At 48.3% G+C, this 9,824-nt stretch overlaps 1 protein-coding gene across 1 annotated transcript; it reads left to right on the top strand.

Annotated features, from left to right (window-relative positions):
* The first annotated feature begins 238 nt into the window (after nt 1-238).
* LOC143021772 (uncharacterized) lies at nt 239-9,362 on the top strand. The gene is made up of 4 exons (XM_076179487.1): nt 239-344; nt 660-834; nt 4,145-8,946; nt 9,049-9,362. Coding segments are annotated over exons 1-4 (5,010 nt in total). The 5' UTR covers nt 239-343; the 3' UTR covers nt 9,081-9,362.
* Nucleotides 9,363-9,824: the final 462 nt, after the last annotated feature.

Raw genomic sequence — 9,824 nt, forward strand, 5'->3', positions numbered from 1 at the left:
TTCATCAAGCCTTCACTTCCCTTCAATCATCATAATACTCACACAAATAAAACAATGCAAATAAACATTTCTCCTTCCAACTTCTTCAAGTTCCTCTTGATTCCTAGCGTGGGAACTGTCCTGGCTATTCCCTTAGCAGCCGCCCCTTCCCCCCTCCCCCCTTCCCCCCTCTCGTCACGTGACCTGGCAGTTGACTTGCGCAAGGGAAACCCGTGTGGCTCTCTCACCGCGCAGGTGGACCGCGTGGGGGTATAAAAGCCGGCACCCCGCATCAGTCACACACAGTCCGGAATATCCTTCCCACTACCGGAGCTTCCTCTGTCCGGACACGGGAAGACACAAAAGTAAGAAACCTCAAAGTCTTTTTTTTTTTTTTTTTTTGTGGATCCTGAAGTCTTCGAAGATTTGACCCTCGAGGTGCCGAAGAAGACCTGAAGAGTCTTCTTTAGGTCTCCTCACGCGAGACCCTAAGAATATATATAAAAAATTTGATTCTCACATCTTCTTCAGAGACTATTAGTAATCATATCTTCCTAATGACGGAATTGGTACCCCTCATAAAAAAAAAGACCATCAAGAAAAATATCATCGGTGATTGGTATCCTTGATATCCTGCCTCACGATGAAAAAGGTCGATTTTGTTTTTTCCTTTTTTCTAGTGCGGTTGGTGTTGTTTAGCGCGGCCGTGTGGTTGGCTGCCCTGGCCGAGCCTGTGCCGGGATCCTACGACCAGAAAGTACCTGAGGTCAAACTTGAAATAACCCCCTTCAAGGGCAACCTCGACACCAGCTCCTTGGGCAGCAGTCCTGGGCAGGCGGCTTCTTCTATTGCATCGTAAGTTCCTCTTTTTATTATTGTATATTTTGTTTTACTTCATTCTCTTTTTGTTTCGTTTATTCTCGTTTTATTGTACCTTTGCTCCACTCTTTTTTTCCAATTTCTATCGTACCTTATTTCATTTTTGTTCATTCCTCTCCCTCCTCTTTTTTTTTTTTTTTCTAGCTTGGTGTATTTATTTTTCTTACACTTTTTTTTAGTTTAGCTTGATTTGCATTACTTATTCTTTGTATTTTCTTTTTATTCTATTTAACTCTATTTCTTCATTTCTTACCGGAGCCTCATAGCAACCACCAACGATCTCTCTGGGAGAAAACGTTGTACTGTTGTCTGTGTAGTCTTAGTAGTAGATGATCAGTCACCGGTTGTCATCTCTCTTTTTGTGAAAAAATATAGAAAATAGTCTGAGTTGATGGAAAGAGATTTCGGGCTCTCTCCGGAGAGCGAATACCAGCCACTCGGGGTTGGTGGTCCCTAGCAAGAGACGTGTGCACATCCCTCACTAGGTTGTTAAAATCTAGTTTTTCTAAATTTGATAACACTGCCTGACAATAGGACACGGGGCTATTTTTCATTCAATTTCCGATTGATACCGCCCACCTCCAGAACTTTTTCCGCCGTCAAATCACTATAGGGCAAGCTATATTGTTTTCTCAACAAAAATATGTAGAATGTCATTTGATATACTGGAGGAAAATCTTTTCCACCAGCATATAATCAGATTCCTTGCCGAAAGTTGCGGGCTGCAGTTCTGCAGCAACAATCGGACGAAAGATAGCTCAGCGCCTGTACAGCGAACGAAATTATTCTCTTTAATTAGAAAAAAAAAAGTTGTAATTGCTTTCATTATGATTTTTTTTTTTTTTACTAATTTATAGTAATTTATTTTATCATGGAGATGATTGGAATGTGGTTAAGGAGAGAGGATGAGACAGTGAACATAATTCCTGTACATAATTGTCCCTATTCCGAATACCAGAAGCACTTTCTGATATTCGTTGCGAATATTAGGAGTCTTCAGAATTTTAGAGATTCCCAATAATGGAGAAAACTACTTATAATATACTACTTTCAACGCAGTGGCATACTTGACATATGTTCTTCTGGTTGACGTCAGATGATTTAATTCATCTGAGAATCGAACATAAACAGAATATGGAGTAGGGAAGGAGGAGGAGGAGGAGGAGGAGGAGGAGGAGGAGGAGGAGGAGGAGGAGGAGAAGGAGTAAGAGGAGGAGGATGTGGGTTTAGGGGGGGAGAAGCTTAACTGAATGACTTCCTCCACATCACCACTCCTTCCTTCCCTTCTCCCCCCTCACCCCTCACTCTTGCCCTCCCCCTCCTCTCCCCATCACCTCCTCTGCCCCTTCCCCTATCTCCCCCTCCCCCTTCCCCTCCTCTCCCCTTTCCCCTCTCCCATCACCACCCTTTCCTTTCCCTTTCCCCTTCACCATTACCCTCCTCCTTCTCCTCCTCCTCCCCTCCATCCCCACCTGTGCCCGTTCCCTTAACTCCCCCTGCCCCTCCTTTTCCTTCCCCCTCCGCCTCCTCTCCACTCCCCTTCCCTTCTCTTCCCTTCCTCTCCCCATCACCTCCTTTCCCCATCCCCCTTCTCTCTCCCTCCCCCTCCCCCGTCAGTCAGGATCCGTAGTATAACTCAGACTGAATGAAATCTCCAGGCGTCAGCCAAGTTCGAGCGTCATCGGGATGAAGATGCGCGCACGCGCAGTGTGGGTTGGTTGCTTCGCTTCCTCCCAAGTCGTGACGACATCGGAATCTTCTCTTCTCGATGATGACGTCACCAAAGCCTATGAGCGTGGGTCCCCGCTTGTATGACCCCTACGGCTATCTTTTTATCTATTTATTATTTTTTTTTTTTTTTTCTATTCAACTGTCACCTACAGAGCGAGATTGATAGGCATGGGAGAGGGGCATCTCCATCCGTTTCTCTTTCACGCATCCCTCTCTCTCTCCTTCATGGTTAATCCAAGCGATACTGCCTATATATCCTTGGGCGGAACCCTTGTATACGTTCTTCTCCAGCTATTTCTGTCCCTCTTGCACATGTTGGACGGTCACACTTATATATAGAAATAACAACTATGTTCAAGGCCCGTTCATTATAACTTGGCTGTTATGGTCCTCCCACTTTTCCCTAATAAGGAAGTCGCACGATTTTTTCACGCTACGATAGCGTGTCCAAATCTAAAAGTTTTGCTTATATATATATATATATATATATATATATATATATATATATATGTATATATATATATATATATATATATATGTATATATATATATATATAAGTTGTTTAAAAAATAAATAGTGTCCTTTTATCTAATTAAGGTAACAGTTACCTGCGTTTTTTGTTATGATAGAAACAATATCCACCAATCAGGATCCAGGGTTTCATGAAAGAGGCAGAGCTTAAATGTCAAATTGTTGCGAACAGATTGCATACAATAAACATAAAAATAAATAAATAAATAGACAAATAAAAAATATAGAAAATAAACTCAAGTCATCATCTTAGCATAACTCAATCCCGGCACTAAAGTCCCGTTAGTAGTTCCTATAACCTTAATTTCTCGGTGGCCGAAAATAACTAAATTAGGAAAAATATTCACCATCATATTATTTTTTGTATGGCAATATCACCAACTTCCTTATATGGAAGAAGCAGGAGGAGACTGAGCACCGCAATCCATTTTCTATGTAACAACTCAACAAACACGACTAGCACATGCATCTGGCAACGTGTTTTGCAATTTGTTGTTGTTATAGTTGACGTTAACGTGACATGCATTAGGTGAAGTGAACCTGCAAAACCTTATTTTGATGTCGGAGCATTTTGAGATTTCAATTACTTTTTTATGTTCGGAATCCGAAAGGTCATGTCAAAAAATTGTGAAGGATAGTCAGAACTCAAAAAATAGATCATTAAATGAATGAATCAGTAAATCAATCAATCTATCAATTAATCAATAAAAAAAATAAATAAAAAGGCTCTGATTCCAAAAGGACATGTCAAAATTTCGCGAACAACCGGAAAAAATCACACACACACACACACACACACACACACACACACACACACACACACACACACACACACACACACACACACACACACACACACACACACACAACACACACACACACACACTCACACACACACACACACACACACACACACACACATATATATATATATATATATATATATATATATATATATATATATATATATATATATATACGCATATACATTTTTTAATATAAGGATGTCTATCTTTCCCCCAGACTCCTGAAAACCAACCTCATCCCCACCGGAACCTCTGGTGGCTCTGGATCCTTCCACCAGGGTCCTTCAAGTTCTTTCTCTTCGGGAGGACCCGGAAGCTCAAGCTTCACCTCTAGCTCCTTAACGTCAAAGTTCTCGTCCTCCAGTTCCCCAAGTGGGACCGGGGCCGGAACCGGAACCGGAACCGGATCCAGTGCCTTCGGGGCTGGTGTCTCATCCGGCGTCCATGGCGGAAGAGGAAGTGCCCATGGCGGTTCCGGGAGTGGGTCCGGTATCGGAAGTACCGGATTTGGTGGCAGTACAGGCTTTAGTAGTGCTACCGGATCGGGTATCGGAGGCTCAAGCACCTTCGGTGTCTCTGGAACCGGAACTGGAGGTGCCGGTTCCGCTTCTTCTGGTGCCGGTGCCGGTAGTAGTCAATTCGGAGCCGGTTCCGTAGGCACCGGATCCAGCGGTTCACGGTTTACTTCTACTGGCTCAAGCACCGGAACTTCCGTTGGTTCTAGGCCCGGTAGCTCGCACTTCGGTTCATCCGGTTCTGGGTCTGGTTCTCGGTTCACCTCAGTTGGTTCTGCTGGTACCGCACCCGGTTCTAGAGGCACCGGTTCCGACACAAGAGGCACCGGTTTTGGCAGTTCACATTTCAGTTCCTCCGTAACCGGTTCTAGAGGGACCGGTTCCGACACTAGAGGCGCTGGTTCCGGTGCTTCTGTAGGAACGACTGGATCCGGTACAAGGGGCACCAGTTCCGGTACCTCACACTTCAGTCATACTGGAACAGGATCAAGAGTTACTGGCTCCGGATCATCTATCGGAGTAACTGGATCCGGTACAAGGAGAACCGGAACATCAGCCACCGGGTCAACGGGAGCAGGTACCAGAGGCAGCACTGGTTCCAGTAGCATCGGTTCCGGTTTCAGCAGCGCCGCAACAGCAGCAGGAGTTGGCCCTGGTACCGGAACCGGCATCTTTACCGGATCTGGTGTCACCAGCTACAAGTACAGAACCCCTGCAATAATGGCCTTTGGATCGACAACAGGAACCGGAGGATCTGCCGGATCCGGAGCTACCAGTACTCGAGGTACTGGTACCGGTGCTGGTACCGGTACCGGTGTCGGTAGCGCTGCTACCAGAGGCTCAAGCCAGAGCACCTTCAGCACCTCCCGCGTGGATTCCTTAGGTACCGGAGGCGGAGTGGGAATCCGGGGAGGAGGCAGCATCGACAGAGGGAGTGGGAGTATCGGTTCCGCCACCTTCTCCGGAACCGGAACAGGAATTGGATCCATAGCCGGAGTTCGTGGTTCCGGAAGCACCTCCGGCATCGGCAGCAGTCATTCCGGATCCACTACTACCGGTTCCGGTGGCTCACGATTCGGTTCTGCTGGTTCGAGTACTGGAAGCATCGGCTCAGCAGGCTCCGGTTCCAGTTCCGGTAGCTCACACTTTGGTTCGACCGGTTCTCTCTCCGGAGGCACCGGGTTCGGTAGCTCACATACCAATCTGATCGGAACCGGTACCAAAGGAACTTCATCCTTTGGTACAACTGGATCCGGTACCAAAGGCACCGGTGCCGGAACCTCATCATTTACATCAACTGGTACTAGAGGTACTGGTACCAGTGGGTCATCCTTCGGAGCATCTGGGTCCAGTATCAGAGGCACTGGTGCCGGTACTTCATCATTTGGAGTGACTAGTCCCAGTACTAGAGGAACTGGTTCCGGTACTTCATCATTTGGAGTGACTAGTCCCGGTACTAGAGGAACTGGTTCCGGTACTTCAGCCATTAGTGCAACTGGACCTGGTACCAGCAGCACAGGTTCTGGAAGTTTATCTACTGGTGCGACTTCATCTGGTACAAGAGGAACTGGTTCCGGTACTTCATATTATGGGCAGACTGGCTCCGGTACAAGAGGCACTGGTAGCGGTATTTCATCCTTCGGAGCTGCAGGGACCGGTACAAGAGGTACTGGTACAGGTACTTCAGCCTTCGGAGCTGCAGGGACCGGTACAGGAGGTACTGGTACAGGTACTTCAGCCTTCGGAGCTGCAGGGACCGGTACAAGAGGTACTGGTACCAGTACTTCATCCTTCGGAGCTGCAGGGACCGGTACAAGAGGTACTGGTACCGGTACTTCATCCTTTGGAGCTGCAGGGTCTAGTACGAGAGGCACTGGTACAGGTACATCATCCTTTGGAGGTGCAGGGACAGGTACAAGAGGTTCTGGTACCGGTACATCATCCTTTGGAGCTGCAGGGTCCGGAACGAGAGGCACTGGTTCAGGAACTTCATCCTTCGGAGCAACTGCGTCCGGTATCACAGGCACTGGTACCGGTGCTTCATCCTTTGGAACGACTGGGTCCGGTACAAGAAGAACTGGTAGCAGTACATCCTTCGGAGCTACTGGGCCCGGAACTAGAGGCACTGGTGCCGGTGCATCATCCTTCGGAGCAAGTAGTTCCGGTTTAAGAGGCACAACCTCCGGTACGAGAGGAACTGGTTCCGGTACTTCATATTATGGACAAACCGGCTCCGGTACAAGAGGCACTGGTTCCGCTACTTCATCCTTCGGAGCTGCAGGGTCCGGTACAAGAGGCACTGGTTCCGCTACTTCATCCTTCGGAGCTGCAGGGTCCGGTACAAGAGGCACTGGTTCCTCTACTTCATCCCTCGGAGCTGCAGGGTCCGGTACAAGAGGCACTGGTTCTGGTACATCATCCTTTGGAGCTGCAGGGACCGGTATTAGAGGCACTGGAACCGGTACATCATCCTTTGGAACTGCAGGGCCCAGTACAAGAGGCACTGGTACCGGTACATCATCCTTCGGAGCAACTGGGTCCGGTATTACAGTTGCTGGTACCGGTGCTTCATCCTTTGGAACAACTGGGTCCGGTACAAGAAGAACTGGTAGCAGTTCATCCTCCGGAACTACTGGGCCCGGAACTAGAGGCACTGGTGCCGGTACATCATCCTTCGGAGCAAGTAGTTCCGGTTTAAGAGGCACAACCTCCGGTACGAGAGGAACTGGTTCCGGTACTTCATATTATGGGCAGACCGGCTCCGGTACAAGAGGCACTGGTTCCGCTACTTCATCCTTCGGAGCTGCAGGGACCGGTACAAGAGGCACTGGTTCCGCTACTTCATCCTTCGGAGCTGCAGGGTCCGGTACAAGAGGTACTGGTACCGGTACATCATCCTTTGGAGCTGCAGGGTCCGGTATTAGAGGCACTGGTTCCGGTGCTTCATCCTTCGGAACTGCAGGGACAGGTACAAGAGGCTCTGGTACCGGTACATCATCCTTTGGAGCTGCAGGGTCCGGTATTAGAGGCACTGGTTCCGGTGCTTCATCCTTCGGAACTGCAGGGACAGGTACAAGAGGCTCTGGTACCGGTACATCATCCTTTGGAGCTGCAGGGTCCGGTATTAGAGGCACTGGTTCCGGTGCTTCATCCTTCGGAACTGCAGGGACAGGTACAAGAGGCTCTGGTACCGGTACATCATCCTTTGGAGCTGCAGGGTCCGGTATTAGAGGCACTGGTTCCGGTGCTTCATCCTTCGGAACTCCAGGGACAGGTACAAGAGGCTCTGGTACCGGTACATCATCCTTCGGAGCAACTGGGTCCGGTATTTCAGGTACTGGTACCGGTGCTTCATCCTTTGGAACGACTGGGTCCGGTACAAGAAGAACTGGTAGCAGTACATCCTCCGGAACTACTGGGCCCGGAACTAGAGGCACTGGTGCCGGTACATCATCCTTCGGAGCAAGTAGTTCCGGTTTAAGAGGCACAACCTCCGGTACGAGAGGAACTGGTTCCGGTACTTCATATTATGGGCAGACCGGCTCCGGTACTTCATCCTTCGGAGCTGCAGGGACCGGTACAAGAGGTACTGGTACCGGTACTTCATCCTTTGGAGCTGCAGGGTCTGGAAGTAGAGGCACTGGTATCGGTACTTCATCCTTCGGAGCTGCAGGGACCGGTACAAGAGGTACTGGTACCGGTACTTCAGCCTTTGGAGCTACAGGGTCTGGTAGTAGAGGCACTGGTTCCAGTACATCATCTTTCGGAGTTTCAGGGACCGGTACAAGAGGCACTGGTACCGGTGCTTCATCATTTGGAGCTGCAGGGTCTAGTACGAGAGGTACTGGCTCCGGCACATCATCCATCGGAGCTACAGGGTCCAGTACCAGAGGCACTGGTACCGGTACTTCATCCTTCGGAGCTGCAGGGACCGGTACAAGGGGCACTGGTACCGGCACTTCAGCCTTTGGAGCTGTAGGGTCTGGTAGTAGAGGCACTGGTTCCAGTACATCATCCTTCGGAGCTTCAGGGAGCGGTACAAGAGGTACTAGTACTGGTACTTCATCATTTGGAGCTGCAGGGCTCGGTACGAGAGGTACTGGCACCGGAACATCATCCTTCGGAGCTGCAGGGTCCGGTACCAGAGGTACTGGTAGCGGTACTTCATCTTTCGGAGCTGCAGGGCTCGGTACGAGAGGTACTGGCACCGGAACATCATCCTTCGGAGCTGCAGGGTCCGGTACCAGAGGTACTGGTAGCGGTACTTCATCTTTCGGAGCTGCAGGGTCTGGTACGAGAGGCACTGGTTCCAGTACATCATCTTTCGGAGGTGCAGGGGCCGGTACAAGAGGAGCTGGCACCGGAATCTCGTCATTCGGAACCTCCGGTACCAGAGGTACTGGGACCGGTACGTCATCCTTTGGAACGACTGGAGCTGGTACCAGAGGTTCCGGTTTCGGCAGTTCTAGCTCCGGTTCTACCAGCAGCTCAGGTTCTATCACGAGTAAGTACCTAATCCAAATCACCTAATCATGCCTAATCTTAATCTTGATATTTTATTACACTTTTTTCCCTCCCTCTCTCTCACGATCTCTTCTTCCCACAGGTGGTTACCTACCTCCAAGGACTACCAAATAAGAATTGAGTCTTCTTCCAACGGCTTCCTGGGGAGTCACCTTTGAGTCTTCAAGAAACAGGAGAGACCTCACGAAGAATTTAAGCATCTGGAGTATTCTTCAGGAGAGCCCCGACACGGATGGAAAGTCAACGAAGAAGTCCAAGAAAAAGAAGAAAAAGAAAGAGAGCAGTACTTTGTGACCTAGTATAGGAGAAGGGTCTTGAAGTAACTGGGTCTTGGTAACTGGGTAACTGGTGAAGATTACTCTCTGTATCACTTGGGAAATAAACGCATATAAAGAAGTTAAACTTGTTAATAAACGACAAGACCTTTTTGTGGATTGTCTTGGAACTGAACAGAAGAATGTAAACAAACAGGATGACTCACATTGTCGATCTTGGAAGGTCTTGTAATCTAGACCATTGGTTCTTAACCTAGGGGGGGTCTCGCCCCCTCCCCTCCAAGGGACCCTACAGGGTTTCAAAAACTAGGTCACTAACCTAAAAATTGTGGTAGTTAGTGGATATTTGATGATTAAAATCACTGTTGATGAAGCGGTTCCCTTGAAGCTAAGCAACAAAAATACATCAGAATAGAAATTACGTCGGAAAAGAAATTAAGAACTCATATTCCAACCTGATGTAAAATTTGTATATGATAATAGATTGAGAATAAAAAACGCCATCAAGAAACCTAAAACAAAAATACATTACTATTGCCAACAGGCTTATTAAATCTTCCAAAGAAACAGTAGATGTGGCAAA

The sequence above is a fragment of the Oratosquilla oratoria genome, chromosome 42 (assembly GCF_046742065.1).
Source record: "Oratosquilla oratoria isolate Oo_2021 chromosome 42, ASM4674206v1, whole genome shotgun sequence".
NCBI classification, from domain to species: domain Eukaryota; kingdom Metazoa; phylum Arthropoda; class Malacostraca; order Stomatopoda; family Squillidae; genus Oratosquilla; species Oratosquilla oratoria.

Bases quoted from the DNA above. Each gene is read 5' to 3' on its own strand.
- LOC143021772 (XM_076179487.1), top strand. The intron at 835-4,144 runs GTAAGTTCCTCT...TCTTTCCCCCAG, and splicing joins GCGGCTTCTTCTATTGCATC to ACTCCTGAAAACCAACCTCA. The intron at 8,947-9,048 runs GTAAGTACCTAA...TTCTTCCCACAG, and splicing joins CAGCTCAGGTTCTATCACGA to GTGGTTACCTACCTCCAAGG.